The following is a 22,489-nucleotide window of genomic DNA, read 5'->3' as shown; positions in this document are numbered from 1 at the left end:
CTTTTTTAGTAAAATTTCAAAAACCTTCCATGGTAATAAAAATAAAATTTAAATCTCGATCAACTTTAAAAGATGCTTAAAAGTAGAATAATCGATCAACTTTAAAAGATGCTTAAGTAGAATCATCGAAAGAATTTTTAACTTATAAGTAATAAATGTTTAAGCTGAAATAAAATCTCCTTACAGATTGCTGAAAATGACATCTTTAAATCATGTCATTTTAATGAACATTGTCATTTTAACGAACATTTAAATCATATCATTTTAATGAACAAAATGTTTGTCATCAATTGAGATTACCAGTAATGTTATTAATGAATATTGCTGGTAATCTCGATTGATGACCTAGTGGTGGAGGGTCATTATTATTAAGTTTATAGTGAAAAAAAATATAGATGATTTTGAATTAACAGTTTTATCATCTTTTCCCAGTTTTTATTGACTTTAGTGTCCATGAGAATAAACTCTGTGATCTGCTAGCACCCATAAAGTACTCTTTTGTTGCAAAATGATTTTGTACATAACGTTGATGTACAAAACAATCATGTGTTCAATTAATAATTTATTAGACCGTTTGACTAAAATTTACAAAAATCAATAATTTGTTATAACTTTTAAACTATTTGTACAAACTTATTTTAACTTTTTTTATTACGATTCTTTTTATATTTTCAAAAACGGTTTCTTTGGCATTTTTTACAAATAAAAAATTAAAATGTGTCCAGTGAAAACATGGAACCAAACTTTGCGTCAACAAAATTCCGTTATTGCTCCAGTTTTTTAAAGGGTAAAATACTACTAAGTAACTATTCATTAGTTTGAACTTCGTAAAAAGAACTCTTCATATGCACTTTTTGAATAAACAAGGTTTAGGAAAACATTTTCTAAGATTCTGAAGACCTGTTTCCACCGCCGCTGACATCTCATTCACAAAATTCTTATAATAACTCAAACGTTCACGCGAATGTTTGAGTTAGATAAATATTACCACATTTCAATTAATCAGTGCTTTTTAAGAGGGTGAGTGTGGTGTACGTGGTGTTTCTTATCGCGACTGGATATCCGTGTAAGAGATTTTTTAGCAAACTTTCGACTTCGTTTTATGTTAATATCTTGCGAGCCTATTTGGGCGTAAGCATCATCGTAAGTGCTTTTATGATGCTTGCTAGATTTTTCTGCTGGTTTTAAAGCATTTTTGTTTTTGAATTTCTTCGCATTGATTAGGCTTTGCTTCATATGTTCTATTAAAGTTTGAACATTAAGCGAGTCGTCATCGACCTTTTCGTTCTCTTTTAACTTTTCATTGTCGTGATCAGTTGATTCTTCGCTCTCTTTAGATTCCTCTTTACCTTCAATTTTAGAGTCTTCTTTTGAATTTTCGGATTCCTGAGAGAGCTCTTGATCATTTTCTGATTTATGCTTCTCCAGCTGATCGGCAATTGCTTTAACAAGTTCAGGAGACACTAGTCGGAGCTTCTGACTTTTCGAAGCTTTCTTGTTTACATCATCATTAGTATCATCATCATTAGTTTCTTCTTCATTTGATTCTTTCTCAGCTGCTTCGTTAGCTTTATTCTTATTCACCATGACAGCATATGTTTTCAACTCAATTTCTTTCTCTTTTTCGGCTTTTTCCAATGCTTTTAGTTTCTTCAATTCCTGTCTCTCCAACTGAACTTCTACATCGACATTCTCTTGCTCAGCTTCTTTGCCCTCCTTCATGTCGCCAGAGGATTCGCTATCTTGTTTATTTTTTATATGCATTAGTTTCGCCTCCTTTATCTCAGCAGCTTTTTCCTTAATTGCGTCTTTTTCTTCCTTGAGTTGTTTTTCCAATTTGAGTGCTTCAGCCGCTTTTCTTTTATCATCTTGGTCTTCTTCCTTGTCCGATGCCTCTTTTGCTTTAGTTAAATCTTCTTCATTGCTTAAAAATCTATGGGTTGCTTTTTTAGTTTTTCTTGTGCCCATTGATGGATCAGTGTCTGCATTAAGTGGATCAGTGTTTCCGATGTTTGCATAAGGATCATGCTCAAGACTGCTTCCTAAACAAGTTTACAATTGATTTCTTTAGCGAAAGAAAGTTTTAAAATTTTTCAATAGGAGTTTTGTTGAAAAGATCTAACTTGTCGTTATAATGAAAATTCACAACCTATAGCGAATTCACCATATGTAACATAAAAATCTACAACTCTTACCGCGTTCGCCATGTTTTAGTCCTTTGATTCCTTTAACTTTAACTTTTTCCGCATCGTTTAAAGATTTTTCCGCTTTCTGCAGTTTGGTAGCTAACACCTTTAGGTCAAGGTTTTCTTTTGCTACCTGCAAATTTTCGTTTTTTGACTTTTGTGTCAAGTGCTTTGATTTAGCATCTTCCTTTATTTCGTTTTGACCATCTTCTTCTTTCATCTCATTATCTCTTATGAATGTGGCTGTAAAAAGATAAACAAGAAAGCTACCCAAATATTGTTTATCATATTTTAATAAACAATATTTATACGTGTTACTTTAATTGAAATTGTTCGGATAATGTAAGAATTAGATCTAGAGAGATTTCATTTTAGCGGACATTTTAAGTTTGAGTTTAGTGACAAAATATCAAAAATTCAAATTTAGTATTATAAATGGCTTCCTGTGGTTTGACAACTGCAAATAACTTATATCATTAGACTGAACCGGTTACATGCACATCAATAAATTACTATAAATGCTGATAAAATGCGTTGAGTGCGCTTTTTCGTTCATTGCATTCATGCAAGTTGCAAAAACTAGTTTCGGCAGACTAGTTTATAAAAAACATTTGTTTTCACTGGCTGGAACAAAGTTTACTTTATTAGTTTTTGGTCCCCCAAGACCACAAACAGTCTGTGGAATAACAGATGCTATAAAATTGTAAACCCTAATTTTTCTCCAATTTGATTCAATTTTTTCTATGAATATAAATAGATATACCTATGGTTATAGATAGATATATAATTTTATATAGTTGTAGATATTGATCAACTTACCGAGCAAATGAACCAGCTTGGGTTTATCAATCTTCATGAGGTTTTGTTCAATAATTGCTGTCTTACTATCAGCTTCAAATTTTCCATCACCATCAGATAATTCAGGTTTGCCAGACGCTTCTTTTTCCTCAGACATTGAATCTTCAACAAGCTCAATAGATGATTCACCTTTTTCGAGTGCCAAATTTTTGCTAGTATCTTCTAACTCTTTGTTTTCGTCTGCAGACATATCTTTATCTGAGAGCGCTTTTTGTAATGAAGATATTAACTTTTCCTTTACCTTGTATGGTGTTTTCTCAACATCTTCAATCAAATCACTATTTTCTAACACCTCCTTATCATAGATACCATTAGAAGCAAACGAAGGTAAGCCAACATCAGAAATGTCAACTAACTCACTTTCCCAGTTTTGACGACGTGTACCTTAAGAATATTTTTAATGCTCAATTAATAATGATTGTTAAATGGTTTAATTTCTAATACAAACAATGTTGCTAGAACAGGGCCGCTGGAAACAGGGTCGCTGTTTCCAGCAACCTTGTTTGTATTAGTAATTAAACCATTTAATAATCATTAAAAAAGGCATTTAAAAAGTACCAGCAATGCGGTCGTAGCCACAATTATTCTTTAAACATCAAAAAAAGGAAATGAATAGTATATACTAGTTTTAAGATTATGTTTGGAATTCGGAGCTCAGTCAACTTTTTATGACAATTGGCAATTAACCAAAAATGAATGAAAGAATTTTAACATCACTGAACATTATTGGAAGAGGAAAGGAGGTAATACCTTCTCTAGTTCCAACCCCCCTGCAAAAGAAAAGTCTACAAACTGTTTACAACCGTTTAAATTTAACGAGGAAGTTAACTTAAAGTTAATAACACGAGTCAACAAAATCATCAACAAAACTGAATTAGTGAGGTAATAGTTTGAACACTGATTTCAAATATGCATTTTGTTTTTCTCAGACGCGTTTCTGAGGTAAAATTTTTTATAAATTTTGTGGAATTTTGTTTGTATTATTATAACACACTAATCCTATTTTATCATCATCTTAAATTTATCATACCATTGTTTTTAGAAACTGTTATATTGTTTCTATTTACTATTTGAAATTTCTTTAAATACTGAGCTGGATCACACCACAGTCGTATAAAAATCGCCCTGCTGTATTTTCTTATATTTTCTTATATTTTCTTATATTTTCTTATATTTTCTTATATTTTCTTATATTTTCTTATATTTTCTTATATTTTCTTATATTTTCTTATATTTTCTTATATTTAAACTTTTTCACAACGACCTTTTGTTGTGAATCAATCATTATATTGTGAAAAATATTCCTACATTACAAGTGATCTTAGTAAAAAGAAAACTTTGCTCAAGTGTTGTTTTAGAGAAATTATCTTTAGTGGAACAAGTTTCCATTCCTATTTTTTTTAGAGTTCAAATGTCTACTTTGCTTCCTTTCTATTCAATTAATTTGATTGAATAAAATCAGCATTAATAAGCTATGAAATTGGTTATTTCATTTGTGGCTGATTTGATTATTGCAACGTTTGAGCAGATCTTGGATGGAACATCAATATCATGACCACTAACTGTGACATCACTTTTGATTGACTCATTTAACTTCATGTAGTTGTCCATAGGTAAATTATCTATCAGATAAATATCAAAGTTGATTGGTTTATTGCGTAGCCTTTGTTCTAAACATCGTTGTTCGTTAACTTGCAGTTGAATATAAAGGAAGTGCTGTCATACCCTTTTCTTTTCCATTTTCTTCATTCTGTAAAAAGTACAAAATCTTGAAATTTAAAAATTTCAAAGATTAAAATATTATTGGAATTGTCATCAAAGGTTTAATATAGATTGATTCAAATATTGGATTAGTAAAAATGCTTTAAAAGTCTGTTAAGCAATAAAATTCCCTTTATTCTGTTAATAAAATTATTAAAAAATTTTTTAATATTTAAGTTTATAAAACTGACATTCATCTTGTTATTTAAAGTTGAAAATAATTAAAAGCAAAACGCTAACATTTGCCATTTCTTCAATATGATCAATTGAAAATCCATAACTCAAAAACACAGGAAAAGTTGTTGAAAAGTTGGAAAACGCCCAAATAAACTTTGAAAGTCGCTAAGAATCATCATAACTTAAGTTTTTAGTTCAATATGTTTTTTTTAAGCTCTGTGTGGAGGCTCAACAAAATGTTGTGGTTCATTTTCAATGTTTAATGGAATACATCTACAAATAATTAGTTCCACTGCCATGCGAGATATTTTAAATTTAGAAACTAGTTGTTAGAGCCTTTGAAACCTAAAAATTTGTATTATGCAGTTATCATTATACGATTATTAATTACACCAGTTTGAGTCATAGGTTTATATGTGTGATAAGATGAATATTATTACCTATAAGAACCGCTTCATCTGTTTTCAGCATCACACAGTTTCCAGAATGTTAAGTATTTCTTTTATAGTATATTTAAGTATATTTAGCGAAGCATCGGCGTTTGTTAGGTTTTTAACAAATGGAAACCAAAAAATAAAAACTTGTCATTCAAGTATATAGAATTTTGCATAGTGTAAACATTTAGACATACAAAGTTATGATTCCAGAGAGAAAAAAATCAATTTTAAAATAACGGTTAATAGAGACCTGTTTGTTTTTAACAACTTCAGATTATTCTGTGTATGTTATTTTGTACAAGGTTAATTTACCATCAAATCCGCATTTGAAATAAATCACACTAACAATCTTTTTAATCGAATCTCCATAAAATATCTTGCAGTGTGCTTGTTGGACCAGAGTTACATAGCATAGGATTGCATAGATTTCTCAAAGAGTAGTAGAGTTTACCTTCATAACTTTTTTTTTTACTTTTTTTTTTTTCATTGTCAGCATCGTTCTCAAAATGATATGAAGTAAACATTTCTCGGTTGTGGAACAAAGTTTTCTTATCATCTAATTGTCTAAAAGAATAAATCTGGAATTTCAGAATGAGAGAGCATTTTTGATCAGCCAACAATTCTATTTCCTTTGCTCCTTATCAAAAAGTAAATGTAATAAAACAAAAAAAGTGTAATATAAATAGAATATATATATATATATATATATATATATATATATATATATATATATATATATATATATATAATACATAAATGAAACAATGTAAACGTGTCAATATTCATTCGCCAAAAAAGTAATGTTATGATTGCTAAACTCATTTCATTCTTTAGCTTCTTACTGAAGATCTAGATCTACTGTAACATATTGTAACCATTTATCTTCTACTTTAATGAGCCTTGAGCATAATTTTAGGTATCTCAAATATTTATTTTTCAATTCATGTGTTAAAAAAATGTATAATAGGAAATATATTTAGATATTTGTATCATTTCTGAAGTGAATATTTGTAGTATTTGTAGTAATGAGAGCATCGATTAGGGAGTTTTGTTTAGTCTTAATTTTTAGAAATGAAAAAATTTTCTTTTCATGTTTTCCAATGTTTTCAATGTTTTGCAGAAAACTTTTTTTGTGATCAATGACCATTGTAAAAATCAATGACCATTGTAAAATCAATGATCATTGTAAAATCAATGATCATTGTAAAATCAATGATCATTGTAAAATCAATGATCATTGTAAAATCAGTAACAAGGAAATAATCAAAAAAAAAAAAAAACCTCAAAAAAAAATTTATAGATTCTCTAGCAAAAAAATATAAAGTAACTTGAAACATAAATTTTATGGTATGGCCTGTCAACTCAAAATAAAGCTTGTAAAGTTAAAAAAATATTTATGTGTGAGAACCTCCAAAAAAAGTTTAATGCGTCAAATTTTTGCTTCCAATTTTTCACCAAAATTGACTTTTTTGCTTTTATTTCTCAGAAAAAACATGAAAATAATTAATACCCTTTTTTTTATCTTAACATGTTACTTAATCAATATGAATAATTGTCAACTGAAAAAAAACAAAAAGTTTAAACAAAAAAAAACAAAAAAGAAAAACATTTATACAAATGTTTTTCAAGACGGGTTTTTCTTCTTTAGAACAAGTTATAAAAAACAGACCACCTAAAACTTCGACAAAAAAAATAAAATGTCAATCAAATACCAATAAATTAAAAAATCAGTTAAAAGACGCAATATATTTTTGAATTACAAAATTGAGATATATTTCGCCTTTTAAGTGATTTATGGATAAAAATTCGTGTGGATTTTAGAAAAAGAAGAAAACCACTTTGACACGTGACATAAAAATTACAGGATTTTAACTTAACTTTTCGTGAAAAACATGAAAAAAACAAAAAAAAACAAAAAAAAAACTCAACGATCTCTTTTATTAAAAAAGGTTGTAATCGCATTATTAAGAGTCAGCATTATTAAGAGTCGCACTATGAAACTAGGTAAGAGTTGACTTTTGATTATGAAAAAATATGTTCTTATGATTAGCCACACTTTCTCTACAACATAAGTCAAAAGAATGATATGAAAGATGTGACTGAACTTGTAAAAACAACATGAATCCTGTAAGGCTAAATAAGTCGAGCTTAACATTTGAAAAACATGAACACAAATCAATATATAAGAGTTTAATGACGTATAAACGAACGAGCAAAAAGAGAATCTCTTCCCGTTTTAAAAAGACACTCTCCCCTTTATTGATAAAATTCTTTTAAATCATTTGAATCTTTACTAAACTTCTAAACTTAAAATGTAGATAAATTATATTTGGTTAAAAGTTACTTTTTTATTCAAAATTTATTCTCAATTTTTTTGTTCGACAATTTATGTATTTAATCAACTTGTATTTCCTGTTATACATTTATTAATGTTTCAAAAAACCTTTTCGACAGCCGATAACAAACATTGTGTGCAACAAACATTGTGATAACAAGCATTGTGATAACAAGCATTGTGATAACAAGCATTGTGTGCTACAAGCATTGTGTGCTACAAGCATTGTGTGCTACAAGCATTGTGTGCTACAAGCATTGTGTGCTACAAGCATTGTGATAACGAACATTGTGTCAACAAAAAATAATATTGGTTCTATAAATTCAGCTTTATTTTTGTTCCATCTAAAAACATAATTCTTTGTTTTTGAAAATAAAAACCAATTTCATTTGAATTTTTTGTGATTAATTTTATTAGCAATTTTTGTTTTCACATTTTAAACAATCATTAAAATTCTTCGAATCTCTAAAATTCATGTTTCGTGAGCTCATTGAGTAAGATTTACTCATAAATTAAAGGATGCATGCATAATTTGTATAGTAAAACAGGGTAGAATGAAATAGAGGGTAGAATGAAATAGTTATGGCTATGCTTATTCTTTTGTTCTTAATTAATTATTGAATAAACTTTTTGAAATATTTTTTGATCATTTTGTAGAGGATTTTTTTCTGAATAAGATGATATCAAATTTTAACTAAAAAAAAGAAATTATTTTGATCATTTGTTAAGTTTCCGAATGCGTGATGATATTTTTTTTCTTTTTTTGAAAAATGGACATAAAGCTCTCGGAAATTAAATTTGATATTAATGAACTTAATAAGTATACTGGTAGAACTTTTTATGCTGGTTAAGAATCTTTTTTCAAAATTAAATTTGCTATTCAGGGAAAAAAGTTATGAGATAAAAACGAAAACGGAGACATGTGGGGTTGAATGAAATACGCTGATTGCTCACTTGTTAAATGCGGCTTTTATTAATTAAATCTCAAGTGACCAATCAATGTCTATGAATTTTTTGTATAAATTTTAAATCAATTCGTGTTAAATCTATTCTAATATAAAATATGCCTCGAAACAAGTTGCTCTCAAAGAAAAAAGAAAAACCATCCACCGAAGAGCAAGTTGCTCTTACAGTGGCCAAAGTACAAAGTAGTGAATTTTCACTTAACAAAACTGCTCAATCATTCAGCATACCAGTAGCAACTCTTCACAGGCGTGTCCACGGCATAGGTGAAACAATGGGAAGTAGTTCAAACACGAGATTGTCGCAACAACTTGAATCAATTTTTGGTAAATATCCTAATCAAATTATCCGATTGGGGCTTCGGTAGAACTTACAATGACTTCATCACACTAGTTACCGACTATTTGCAACACTAAGGTCAATCTCATTTGTTTCCTAATGGTACACCAGGGAGAGATTGGTATAAGCTTTTCATAAACCAGTGGAGTTATAAGTTAAGCATCAGGGCCATAGGCAATATTTCATCACTCAGAGCCGCTTCTTGCACACAAGAAATAGTTGCAAAGTATTTCAACACACTGCAAAAAGAATTCAACGAAGCAGGAATCAATGAAAGTTCTTCATGTCATTTGTGGAACTTTGGTGAAATTGGATTTTCTGGTGATCAAGGCAAGTAACATGTAGCTTGCCGGCGTGGTGCAAAAAGACCATTGAAATTGGTTGGCAACAATGAAAAAATCCATTACACAGTTGGAAGTTGCATCAATGCTGCTGGTAATCGTCTTGCTCCATATATTATTTTTAAATCAAAAAAACGCCTGTACAGAAATTGGTGCTTAAGTGGTCCAGACGATGCCGTTTACGCCATATCTCCATCCGGATGGATGGAAGATAAGCAATTTTTGAATTGGCTCACTGGCGTGTATGTTCCTGCCGTTAAAAAAATTTCCAGGTAATTAGTTTATTCTTTACCTAAATCAATTAATTATTTAATTAAATAAATCTAATTATAGTTATCCAATTATAGGCATTCATATTTTAGTCGTAGATGGACATGTGACACATGTCACCTATCTGGTCATACTTATTTGTATCAAAAACGATATCTTGTTAATTTGCTTACCAGATAATTCGTCACACATTCTGCAGCCACTAGATGTCGGTGTTTATTGTCATGTTAAAAGAGTTTGGCGCAAATTACTTCAACAGTTTTATGCAGAGACAAAGTTCAGCAACTTATCAAAAAAATGTTTTAGCCAACTGCAAGCAAAGCTTTTTAGCTCTGGTGAAGTTTTTACACGCACCCAAATAGTTAGTGGATTTCAGAATACTGGCTTGTTTCCACTTGACATCAGTAAAAACGATCAATCAAAATTGCAAATTGCTAATACGTTTGAAATACCGTCATCTCAACCTGACCCTTTATCATCTCAACCACCAGAATCTATGAAAGCACCACAACCACTACTAGCACCAGGAACTACATCATCTCAGCCACTGCTATCTGAATCTATATCAAAAACATCTAGCATGAGCATATGTTGCATAGCATCAGCTTCAAAGTTACCTCCAAAGCCAACTCGCCTGCAAACAACCTTCAATAGTTAAATAACTCCGGCTATTCAAAAGGAAATTCAAAAAGAGGTTGAAAAAAAATTGCAATTGGCCCAATCGCTTGTAGCAGCTTTGCACCAAATGTTTCGCATCCAACACGTTGACGCAAAAAAACGAAAAAATGTAGATGTACCAAGGTTCGATGGGGAGTGTCTCAGTAAACCTGAAATACTCGAAAGATTGAAAGATGCTGAGAGCAAAAAAGCAGTAAAGCAAGCTAAAAAGCAACGTAAGCTAAGCTTTAATGACGAGCTGCAAATAAACCAAGCAACAACAGTAACTCCAACAACAATAACAGCTGCAAACCAAGTGAAGTGTAAAAAGTGCAGTAAAGTTTTAGGCGAAGCTTCAACAAGTCAATACATGACATGGTATCAATGTGAAAATTCGAAATGCAAGGCTTGGCTTTATCAAACATGCATACCAAAGCGATGTGTAAAAGGCGCTGAGTTTTATTGCACCAAATAGTGCCGCACAAGTGACAATTCAGCTCAACCTCTAGTACCTCTTTACGACTCAACATCATCACAAAAATAAAATTTTTTTTATTTGATTGTTTTTAATTGTTATTATTGGTTGTTTTTTTAAATTGTTATTATTGGTTGCTTTTTGTTTTTTTTAGTTAAGTGTTGTTTTAATTATACATAGATTTGCGTATTTCATTCTCCCCGAATGTGAGGGTAGAATGAAATAACTTTTCTTTTCAATTAAACAAAATTTCTTTAATTAAAAACTTTTTTTTACTTGATTTGTATATATTTAAATACAGCTCAAATTTCTGTTCAACTTTTAAAAAAAAAATTAAAAACCTTTTTCCCTTAAAAAAAATTAAAATTCTTAACTATTTCATTTGACCTAATTTTACTCTATACCGCAAATCAAACGGGAATGTTTAACCTCTACAAATTACATCGAAAAAAAATTTTTTTTTGCTATTGTTTTTTATTATCATTTTATTTTTTTGAAACGTTATTCAATTTCAAATTTACTTTAAATTGCGTGGTACTGAAAATTAAAAATTGCTATAAATAAGTTTTGTAATGCATTTCGTAAAAGAGTATTTATGTATGAAAGCTTTCATTCTAACGTGTCATTTTTTTGTAAATCCAAGCGGGGTCCTATCAATCTCTTGAGGCAGTTGAGTTTTTAAAGTAAGCTTAATTTATTCATTAAACTATTAGAACTATTTATTTGTTAAACTTTCCTAAGTTTTAAAAAATGTAGTAATCAAATAAGAACCTCACATTTTAACATCAAAACAATTCACTAACCGTTTTGTGTTTTTGCTTTAGAAGAAACCACTGAGGCAGCTTCTTTTTCAACTTTGCTTCCATCTTTATCCTTTGAAGAGTTCTCACCTGCATTTTCCTTGTTACTATCTTTGGATAAATTTGAAACATCTTTTTGCAGAGTAATTTCAGCTTTTTGCTTTGCCGTTTCTTTTGCTTTTGTTTTATCTGCAGTTGGTTCGTCAGTCGTATCTTCCTTGGCCTCAACTTTGGGTAAAAGTTCTGCAGTTTTCCCATCATCTTTAGCTTCAACGGCTGCAACACTCTCTGTAGCAGCTTCAGATTCCTTCACAAGTGGAAGAGACTCTTGCGCAAGTTTACCTGATGCGCCGTTACTATCTCCTTTATTTAAACTAGTTGCATCTGTGGAAGGAAGATTGCTCGTTGGTGTTTTATGCAATGCCGAAGGATTTAAAGCGGCATCATCAAGAGCAATTTGTTCTAAAGTATTAAAAGCTTGTGCTAACTTTTGAGTTTTCGGTTTTTCGTGAATTGGCAATCCAATATTGGTCATCATATCATAAGAACCTGTTCTTAAACTTCCCATATTGTTAAAAGGGTTTATTTGAATATCTGAAGGGTAATCTCCAATGCCAGGTTTCAAATAGGCAGTTTCGTCTTGGGCAAAGTTCGAGCTTAAATCATCACCACCATATGGCTGCTTGTTTAGATTGTAAATGTCATGAAAGGAACTATCTTTAAAACCATTAAAGCCGTAACCTAAAGTGTCAGGTGACCCTCCGAATGGTTGTTCACCGTAAGGGTTGTTGAAGGTCGTACTTTGTATTGATTCTTGTTGTTGCAAATAACCCATTGGATAAGTTTGCATCCAACGTTTTCCGTTCTTAGTCTTTGCAGCTGACGTTTTGTTTACATGCTTACCTTTTAAGAACTTTTTCTCGCATTGCACAAAAGACAAAAATACAAATGTGATCAAAATGGCGCTGGAAGTAATGGCTGCTTTCATCTAAATAAGATATATAGTTTCTTCTATTGTGAAATTTGAAAAACAATTGCATTTTCTTTAACTTATATTTGTGATTTGAAGTATTTTTTGTTTTTTACAAGCAATTTACGATCTTTTTTCACAACATTCACTTCTCATTAATAAGTAAAACTTTTATTCTATGAAAAATATAAACTTAATGAAGCATAAATTGAACATCCGTCTGAATCTTTTTTTTTTTACTTTTGTAAATTTGTGGGGGAAATAATAGAAAAAACTATTTTTAGATTTTCATCAAAAATGTTGAAGCAAAAGATAGTAAAATTTAATTTCGTTGTCATGTCTAATGTTTCATATCGAGGTCTCAACCATTTGGCAAGTTTTCAAATATTTTTTTATGACATAGTAACGCTGCTAGCTACTAACAATTTAAATGCTCAGTTTCCCCTCAGGTTTTTTTTTTCTTCTCCTCATATTGGCTGCAAACTGCGCATTCCGAGCAGCTAAACTAAACCCACACGACTGTGCTATTTAACTGATTCACGGCTTCCAAAATATTTAAAAAAGAGTATAATTATAACCATACCTCAGTAAAATTCTGCACGCAATCATGCTGAGATTTTTTTATTTACGTAAATATACCAAAAAAAAAAAAATCAATTGTTTAATTGTTGTTTTTTTTTAAAAAAACGGCCAATAAAAATTATCCCGAGTGAACGAGTAGCCCTCACAATCGGTACGCGCTCACAATCAATATCTTTCACGCTTTAATGAATCTTGTTTTTATATTATTGGCATAAAATTACGGAGGATTGTTCATGCGTTTTAATGCTAATAACGCAAACAATTTGTGGAACCAAAATAGGGTATATGAGTGTGGGGGGCGCCTAGTAATATGAATTACAGAGGTAAAAAATTAAATAAGAAAACATTTTTTAAAATTAGAAACATCGTTTTCAAAAATTCATTCTCATACAATCTACGAGAATCCAACCTTCGGCTTCGACCTCTTTTGACCAAAAAAAAACCTTCAATCGTGCATTCGCCTTTGGCTTCAAAACTAGCCGAAGTTTTGAATCCAGCCACTGAAAATGGCCAGTAACCTGCACAAAGACGTTCTGGTAAAAGTCGCCAAAACATGTTGGAATATTCTACTCGATATTGGAGAAGTAGTAGAATAAAAAAACTGAAATAAGTCAAAGATAAAGCGCTTTAGAACAAAAAGCTCCGACTATGGAAGGTTGGGTATTGGATAACAAAATTCAATTGTTACCATTTGCTGCTGATGATTTGCTACTGATGATTTGCTACTGATGATGAATGAAATTTTTCAACATAGATCTTCTACTCCGTATTTTTTAAAAAACCAATAGCAACGAAATGATGGTTAGCTTTTCCTACAGGTGTCGCAATACATTTTTTATTTATTTTATATAATTTCAAATGAAAGAAAAGTGGTTAAGTTAGTTATTATTGAGTAAATGTATGACTACATTTATATTATAAATATATTTTAATCAAGTTTTATTTATTGCATAAATAAACATTAGAATTGGTTTAAGCTAGTTCTACAATTCGTAAAAATTTATTACTCAATAACTGCATCAGATTTTACCCAATTTTGATGAACTTTTATTTACCCAATTTCGATGGAACGGAGCAAAAATACATGCCCGAAACTAAGAAAATGAATAGTAAGGAATGTCGATTGTGTAAACTTTTTTTCCATACAATAAATACAAACAAAAAAAAAAAAAAAAAAAAAAAAAAAAAAAAATCAGTAAACTTACTTCCTGTTGTATTAGGAGATAACTTAACCTTTTGTATTAGGAGATAACTTAACAAGCTTCCAACCTTTGCATCTTTTATTAATGTAGTCCTTTGCATCTTTTATTAATGTAGTCCTTTGCATCTTTTATTAATGTAGTCCTTTGCATCTTTTATTAATGTAGTCCTTTGCATCTTTTATTAATGTAGTCCTTTGCATCTTTTATTAATGTAGTCCTTTGCATCTTTTATTAATGTAGTCCTTTGCATCTTTTATTAATGTAGTCCTTTGCATCTTTTATTAATGTAATCTCTTTTTTTAAGGTGTAAAAAAGGAGTTTGGTCTGCTTTGATAATGCTTTTTAGACTCTTATTTCTGATCATAATATATTTTACCACTGCCTCCTCATTTTCAATCATAAAAATACTACAAAAAGCGACGTTCCTCACCCTGCAAAAACATGTTGCATGTTATTTGTGATTTATTTGGAAAGATTTCATAGAATTTAATTGTTGAAGGTGTTGGTTGTGAGGAAAATTCGATTTTATTCTGAGTTGTGCATATTTATTTTAAAATGGCAGCTGCGAGAAAGAAAGCGTAACGAGTATTGGAAACTTGTTGAGCGAAGTAAGAGAGGAATTAGAGAGTGAGGAGTTTAACCATGCCTAATTAGTAGGTTTAAAGAATAATTTAAGCGAGAGTTACGAGAAATTAAACAATATATATGAGGAAATATCAAACAATTTAGGTTAAGAGAAAATTGAAAATGACGTTTTGGAGAGTGCGAAAGTAGTTGAGTGTTATCATGTGTTGATGGTTGGAGTGACACTAAAATTCAAGAACATAAAAATAAACGAATGAGATAAAAATTCTGTAAAAAGTTTCAATCAATCAAAAAAGTGTACTTCACCTAAGTTAGATTTGCCAGTTTTTAATGGGAATCCCGTAGATTGGCAGGGTTTCTTGGACCAATTTAATTTGTCAATTCATAGGCATGAAGGTTTAAGTGATATGGATAAATTTAACTATCAAAAAAAATATATATTTGTCTGGCCAAGCATTAGCTTTTATTTCAGGACTTTAACTTAGCTCAGAAAATTAAAAAAAAAGGCAATTGAAATCTTTACTAACAGATATTGGAATACACAAGTTTTAGTTTCAGCACATATGGATTCTTTACTAAACACAAGTTTTAGTTTCAGCACATATCAGCTGTACAACGTCAAAACACAGTATTTTGACGTTGTACAGCTGATATGGGTTCTTTATTAAACACAAAGCAAATTAAATATTTCAACGATCTAGAAGAGCTTTATAATTACATAAAAGCGCTGTGTACGTAATATTAGATCCCTAAAAACAGAATAACAAGTTACGACTGATTGCTAATTCCTATCCTTAAGGAGAAACTGCCAGATGAACTTTTGATTTTAGTTTCTAGAAAATTTACCGGGGAGTTATGAACTTTAGACAGACTTTTAAAATTTTACAATGAAGAATTACAAGCTAAGGAGTGTTTTGCCAAATATTTTTTAAAATCAAGTTATGATGAAAATGAACATAAAAACTTGAAATACAATTCTTTAAACAAAAATCCACAGCAAAATTATCCAAAATTGTTCTCATAATTATAGAAACAAAATAACTTTACAACATCAGGTTTCAATACACAAAATAAAAGAGCACCAGAACAAAGAATTTTACAATGTGTATATTGCTCAGAAAACCATAAGCCTTCTCACTGTTTTATGATAACGAATTTAGATTCAAGAATTGAAATTCTAAAACGCTAAAAGAGATGTTTCATCTGTTTAAAATTAGGTCATATCTCAAAATTTGGTCATTCTAACTATTCATGTTTTCAATACAATAGGAAACATCAAATTTCTATTTGCAATAAGAAATAAACCCAGACTAGTGCAACTCTTGTAGGTGCATCTGATAGCATTTTACTACAGACAGCAAAGGCTAAGTTTTTTAATTCAGAGAGTGATTGTGGAATATTCAGAATTTTATTTGATAGCGGTAGTCAGAGGTCTTATGTTACCAAAAATCTATGTGAAAGATTGAAATTAAAAACAAGGCAAAAAGCTATAATTATAAAAACATTCGGTTAATTTAATAATCCCGGGTTAAAAAGCTCGATGTTGTTCAACTTAAGGTAAAACATAGAAATAGTAATTTGTATGTGTATGTCGAGGCAAGAGATATCTCGATCGTGAAAAAATTACCCACAAATTTCAAAGTTAATTCTAGCTGATTGTGATGATAGTTCTAAAGACTTTCCTATTGAATTATTGGTAGGCTGTAATTTGTACCATAAATTTATGACAAGTAAAGTTTTTAGAGGGATTGAAGGCTGCCCTGTAGTTTCTTCCTCTGTTCTAGGATGGGTATTAATTAATACAGTAAGTATACTTACTGTGTTTCATTTGAGACCAGTTTCAGACAACTTTAAGACATCTGAAATAAGGCAACTTTAAGACGTTTTAAATAAGACGACTTATTGTGTTTCATTTGAGACCAGTTTAAGCCGTCATTAATGCGTGTTAAATAAGACAACTTTAAGACGTTTTAAATAAGACGACTTACGGTGTTTCATTTGAGACCAGTTTCAGACAACTTTAAGATGTCTTAAATAAGGCAACTTTAAAACGTCTTAGATAAGACGACTTACTGTGTTTCATTTGAGACCAGTTTAAGACATCTTTGAGACCAATTTGAAGACGTCTTCAATTTGTCTTTAAGACGACTTGTTGTTGGGTGGGAAGTGGCTTAATGCCTTCTGTAAAAAATGGTAATGAGAAAGTAAACACGAATTTACGCGTTGATGCTAATTTAATGAAGAGTGTGGAAGATGTGCGCAGTGAGATAGATGAACTAAGGAGTGGTTTACACAAACTTTGGAGTGCGGAGAAAATGGAATCTACTGATGAGTGTGTGATACATAAATTCGAAAATGATATTATGCACAACGGTGAGAGATACGTAACTAAGCTTCCTTGTAAACCAGATCACGATTGTTTACCAGATAACTATAAATTTTGTGAGATTAGACTGAATAGGTTAAAAAGGCAATTGAGTAATAAGAATTTGTTAAGTGATTATGACGCTGTTTTTGAAGAATACGAAATGAATAAAATTATTGAAAGAGTACCTGACAATGAAATCGCTAAGGAATCAGGAAAAACACACTACCTAGCACACAGGCCAGTCTTAAGAAAATATAAGGAAACCACTAAGATAAGAGCAGTATTTGATGCTTCCTGTTCTAACAATGGATTGTCCTTGAATGATTGTCTTTATTCAGGGCCAAATTTATCATCCAAAATATTTGATGTGCTACTGCGACTCCGATTAAATTATATTGCCATATTAGCAGACATTAAACAAGCTTTCTTAAATGTAGAAATTTCTTATGAGTATAAAGATTATTTAAGATTTCTCTGGTATAAAAATATTGATGCAGAACAGGACTCAGAATTGATTGTTTATAGGATTTTGAGAGTAGTATTTGGTCTGACTAGCCCCTTTTTATTAAATGGAACAATAAGACCTCACATTAAAAATATGAAAAATCAAATGGTAAGTTTTTAAAAAGATTCGTTGTAGATTTATACGTTGATGATGTGACATCTGGAACGGAAAGTGTAACGAAGGGTAAAGAGTTTTATAAAAAGTCAAAAACAATTATGTCTGAAGGTGGTTGCAATTTAAGGAAATGGAAAACAAACAGCTAAGAATTATAAAAGTATTTTGATTTTAATGAGAAAATGATAAGAAATAAGGAAATAAAAAATTCTATAAGCAATCTTGATGACAGTACTTATTTAAAAACAGAATTGGGTAACAGTGATCATGAGTATAAAAGAATTTTAAGAATTGAATGGGACACAAAAAATGATGAATTTATTTTCCAATTTCATGAGTTTATAAAAATGTCACGTGAACTTAAAACATCAAAAAGGAATATCTTAAAAATTTCGGCATCAATTTACGATCCATTAGGCATTGTTTCGCCTATAACAGCCAGACTAAAAACAGTTTTTCAAATTTTATGTAGAGATAAAACGGAGTAGGATGCGAGTGTAAGTGTAATCGAGTTTAAGTAAAAAGAATCGTTGAGAAATGCTGATGAACTGAGTCTTTTAAGAGTAAAGAGATCGGCGCACAGTGACTCAAAGTGAAGAAAAAACGGCAAAAATTATATAACCATTGCATTTTAATATGTATTAAATGAATAGTTATTGTTTTTTTTGTCTAAAAATCAATTATGTGATTTTAAGTTATTTTTACGTGCAACAACCAGCAAAACGTACGCGTATCTAAAAAACACGCGCGTATGAAATTTTACACGCGCAAGCAGATTTTTTTTTTAAATTTTTCTTCTCGAATCAAGTAATAGTTTGCATAATACATAATTTATTTTTAAATCTCTTTTTAACTCACTCCAACTTGTAATCAGGCGTGATCACACAGTACACTACCATCCAAATTTAAGTCATAATTATTACCGGGCCCCTCCCCTTTTGCTAAAAACAACGATTGAAAGAATTTTCAAAAAAAATAATAATAGTTCAGTCATCAACAAAGAGTATATAATAGAATGCTCTTAACATTACTATTATAACTATTTTAAATTTTAATTCATAGAAAATTTTAATTTTTTTAAAATTTCTGTCATCAATTGTTATCCTCCTCTTTTGATAAAAACAATGATTAAAAGAATTATCATTAATAAATAAAAAAAATTCAGACATCAACAAAGAGTAGATAATAGTTCTACTTTGAGCATTACTATTATAACTATTTTAAATTTTAATTCATAGAAAATTTTAATTTTTGATGGCAAATTTAACTATAAATAAAAAATTTCACAAAAGAATCACGACTGTTTAAGAAGAGAAAGAACTTCTACTGGAAGCAATTTCCCATTTTCACATCTATGGTTAGTGAATTGGATGCTTGATATAACTGGATCACTCCTTATCATAAGATAGTTAAACTGGTTTTTCATAACATTTATCCTTGAAATTTTGCATGAATGGTTTAATCTTGCATTTCTAATCTCTTTGTTAAGAGCCTCTAGTGATTCTTCTGAATAAACTCCAATGGGAAGTTCTAATGCATCGGCAATCTGTAAACCATGTTCTAAAAGTTTGTGAACGCTTGGAGGAATAACATACCAATTATATTCAGAAAGAATTTTATCTGTTGTATCATTACAATAATTTTGAAAAGAGCTTGGATCTAAATCATATCCTGAACAAACTGCTTTTAAAATTGTTTTAAGTCTAGAAATGATGTCAACATCTACACCAGTTATCTCAGAGAAAGTAATCGATTCCTCAAAGGCTCTTCTGGCAGTATTACCATCATTAGTGTTTCCAAAACCTTGTTTGGGCATGTCAACAATAAGACTTATTTCTTCCCTAAACTTCTTTTAGATAAATGCTTTTCTTTCTTTAACTGATTCTTTCTGCTCAGAGGTTTTAGCATAAAATGACCTAATTTTCAATTTATATCCAAGATGAAGAATGTACTCAAAGCATCTTATCCAAAGGTGAAGAGGTGAAAGGCCAAAAGATAAAGCTTCTTTATTGACAGGTTTAGATCTAATCAATTTAACGTCATTCATCTCTGTTGGCTTTGCTGAACATACATTACAGCTTTGAGAAGATGTAGTACTTGTCAGTGCATTAACAACTTTTCCATCAAACATAGTCAAATCCAAATTATACTTTATAATTGCTGTCATCATAGATGACTCAGCTTCTTCTGACTCTAAACTTACTACAAATGGTTCAAGTTTCTGAATCTCAATTTGTAATCGTTCCTCTTCTTCTTTAATTAGCATATCTGTTTCCTTTTTGTACTGCAAACATACCGGTCTGCAGAAATGTGTACTAGATGGTTTTTTGTTGTACCATATCACTGTATCATTAACAGTCAGTTTAAGAGGCACAACAGATGTTTGGAAAACACTCTCTTCATTTTTAATAACTTCATCTAGAGTTGTATCTAAATATTTTTGTTTATACAGACTCTGGCTAGACGCTCCATCAAAACCGCCTTTGAAATGCATGATTCCATGCTGATTGATATCTTTAACCAATAATTCAGAAAATATTTTGTTGCAACTATTTAGACTCAAGATTCTACACAGTGTGTGATTAAAAAGAGATTGAAGGGAGCAAACTGCAGATGTTTCTGAAAAAGTCATATTATCAGGATAGCATTTCTTTTTTTCAATTAAAATTTTATGAAGAGACGGATAGACGTTTGCATTTTGTAATAAGGAGCTATTTCTGATTATCTGGTATTGTTCATCGGACAGATCACATTGAATTTTTAGGCTGAGAGCATCTTCAACTTTCATTTAAACAGGTTCAAGCATAGACATGTTTTTCCTAATTTCATTTGCTTTATCTGGGTCCAAAGCCTTCTTTACTATAAAAATAAAATTGTTTCTACTAATGTTGGATTCAGTTGCTGCACTTTTTATAGAAGCTAATGCCAATGCTTCATGATTGTTTTCAGCTAAATGGGCAATTTTAGCTCTTTTGCTTCTTTCACCAAGATTTTCCCAAACTTTATTTTTTCTACCTGGACCTTCTTTAAATTTAACTCTTTTAACAAGATCGGGGAAAAACTCCTCCTGTAAATAGAAACTTAATTAAATAGAATGATTGCATAAAAAAAATTATTAACAAATAACTGTTTCTTTACCTGCAGCCAAACACCTTCTTTTAAAATCAATCTGTCATAGTTTCTATTATGCTTATCTAACTTAGCTCCCACTTTTGCTTTAAAAACAGACAACTTATTCTTTAAGTTAGTAAGCTCTGATTTATCGAAGTCATCTTCATGAAGGTTATAAACATTTAAAACTTCTTTAAACAAAGATTCAAGCAGATTAACTTTATTGAAACCTAGCTCTTTAATTTTTTGAAGAAGATCAATTCTTTTCATGTTTTATATATTATCTATAACATAACACACAAAAGTTATCAATAGTTTAACAATCTTATTGTCGTTTACATTATAGCTTAATAGCTACAAGTATTTTGAAAATCCATATATATATACATACATACATACATACATACATATATATATACATATATATATATATATATATATATATATATATATATATATATATATATATATATATATATATATATATATATATATATATATAATAGGTAAGGCTGATACTCTTTTTTTAAAAGAGTTTATATTTTAAATAAATAAATAAAATTTACTTGCTTCAATTTACTCCAACCTTTTATTGTATACTCGCTAAATGTAATATTTAGCGAGTAAATGATAAAAGCTCTTTTTTAGATTGGAGCAAATTGGAGCAGGTAAATTTTATTCCAGCAAATGGTATATTGCTGACAGTACTCAAAAACACTAAAATCAGCGTGGAGTTATGCGGAACATTTTTGTTCTTGTACCACAAATAATGTGTTACAAATAAAAAAAAAAATTTTTATTAATAGATTTCTTCATGCTGAGTAATAGCTTAAACCTAATAATCATTAGAAAAAAAATCATTCAAATACTAACACTTTAGCTACTATGTCTCCATAAAATAAATTTCTAAAACTGACTATTTTATCGAACATTTCCGGTTTTTTTTCGTCATAAAAAAAGCATTAATAAAGTGCTTCAAATTAATACACAAACTTGCAATGGCTTCAAAAAAAGTTTTAAATTGTTATGCATCTGGCCTTACCATCATTAAAAGTTATTTGTATTTAGAAACTAAAGACTTTATTTTTTTTCCTTTTTTGCCACTTTTTAAGGATTTTGAGCCACTGTGCGGCGTTTGTTTGAGTAGAGGAGAGAATAATTTCGGCAGAGTTACATGGATTTTTTGATAGCTCAAGAGAAATATATCGTGCAGAGTTAAGACGAGTGTTGCTGTGAGAGTATTTTTTTTGGCAGCCAAAACAAAGGTAGCGCCATTGAAAGAGTTGTCTGTTCCTCGGTTAGAACTGTTGGGTTGTTTGTTGTTGAGCAAATTGGTAGGAGAAGTGAAACGAGTAACAGAAAATCGATTAATTATTAGTAATGTTAGTTGTTGGACAGATTCTGAAGTGGCTTTACAGACTCATAATGGTAACTGGATATGTTAATACATTTG

General features: G+C 30.2%; 5 protein-coding genes and 1 long non-coding RNA gene across 10 annotated transcripts; 1 reads left to right on the top strand and 5 right to left on the bottom strand.

Annotated features, from left to right (window-relative positions):
• Window positions 1-547: 547 nt before the first annotated feature.
• LOC149884871 (uncharacterized) lies at window positions 548-14,389 on the bottom strand. Of its 4 annotated transcripts, none has more exons than XM_090095633.1 (5): window positions 14,357-14,389; window positions 11,603-12,587; window positions 3,006-3,428; window positions 2,196-2,429; window positions 548-2,042 (listed from the first exon to the last, which is right to left on the bottom strand). In XM_090095633.1, exons 2-5 carry the CDS (start codon window positions 12,585-12,587, stop codon window positions 1,003-1,005), a joined length of 2,682 nt encoding a protein of 893 aa, XP_089951759.1. In that variant the 5' UTR covers window positions 14,357-14,389; the 3' UTR covers window positions 548-1,002. The 4 variants fall into 4 exon arrangements, with proteins under 4 accessions (XP_089951759.1, XP_089951757.1, XP_089951758.1 ...); XM_090095631.1 differs by lacking the exon at window positions 14,357-14,389 and adding an exon at window positions 13,153-13,304; XM_090095632.1 differs by lacking the exon at window positions 14,357-14,389 and adding an exon at window positions 12,993-13,199.
• On the bottom strand, window positions 4,312-5,662 carry LOC149884872 (uncharacterized). The gene is made up of 2 exons (XR_016454910.1): window positions 5,046-5,662; window positions 4,312-4,794 (listed from the first exon to the last, which is right to left on the bottom strand). It is a non-coding gene; the product is annotated as an uncharacterized LOC149884872 (long non-coding RNA).
• Window positions 14,390-17,112: 2,723 nt separating the features above from the next.
• LOC149884870 (uncharacterized) lies at window positions 17,113-17,931 on the top strand. The gene has a single exon (XM_090094577.1). It carries the CDS (start codon window positions 17,113-17,115, stop codon window positions 17,929-17,931), a length of 819 nt encoding a protein of 272 aa, XP_089950703.1.
• A 447-nt stretch (window positions 17,932-18,378) lies between these two features.
• On the bottom strand, window positions 18,379-21,422 carry LOC149884867 (uncharacterized). Of its 2 annotated transcripts, none has more exons than XM_090096165.1 (2): window positions 21,064-21,422; window positions 18,379-18,866 (listed from the first exon to the last, which is right to left on the bottom strand). In XM_090096165.1, exons 1-2 carry the CDS (start codon window positions 21,304-21,306, stop codon window positions 18,831-18,833), a joined length of 279 nt encoding a protein of 92 aa, XP_089952291.1. In that variant the 5' UTR covers window positions 21,307-21,422; the 3' UTR covers window positions 18,379-18,830. The 2 variants fall into 2 exon arrangements, with proteins under 2 accessions (XP_089952291.1, XP_089952290.1); XM_090096164.1 differs by lacking the exon at window positions 18,379-18,866 and adding an exon at window positions 19,174-20,992.
• On the bottom strand, window positions 19,174-19,741 carry LOC149884869 (uncharacterized). Its single transcript, XM_090096166.1, has one exon. It carries the CDS (start codon window positions 19,739-19,741, stop codon window positions 19,220-19,222), a length of 522 nt encoding a protein of 173 aa, XP_089952292.1. The 3' UTR covers window positions 19,174-19,219.
• LOC149884868 (uncharacterized) lies at window positions 19,174-20,557 on the bottom strand. Its single transcript, XM_090096163.1, has one exon. The coding sequence runs from the start codon at window positions 20,555-20,557 to the stop codon at window positions 19,778-19,780; it is 780 nt and encodes a 259-aa protein (XP_089952289.1). The 3' UTR covers window positions 19,174-19,777.
• Window positions 21,423-22,489: the final 1,067 nt, after the last annotated feature.

The sequence above is a fragment of the Hydra viridissima genome, unplaced genomic scaffold, assembly GCF_058129835.1.
Source record: "Hydra viridissima isolate aposymbiotic clone 2 unplaced genomic scaffold, HvirCarnegie_v1 scaffold_8, whole genome shotgun sequence".
NCBI lineage: Eukaryota > Metazoa > Cnidaria > Hydrozoa > Anthoathecata > Hydridae > Hydra > Hydra viridissima.
Note: the sequence above shows the minus strand (reverse complement) of the source record. Positions and strands in the feature narration are given on the sequence as shown.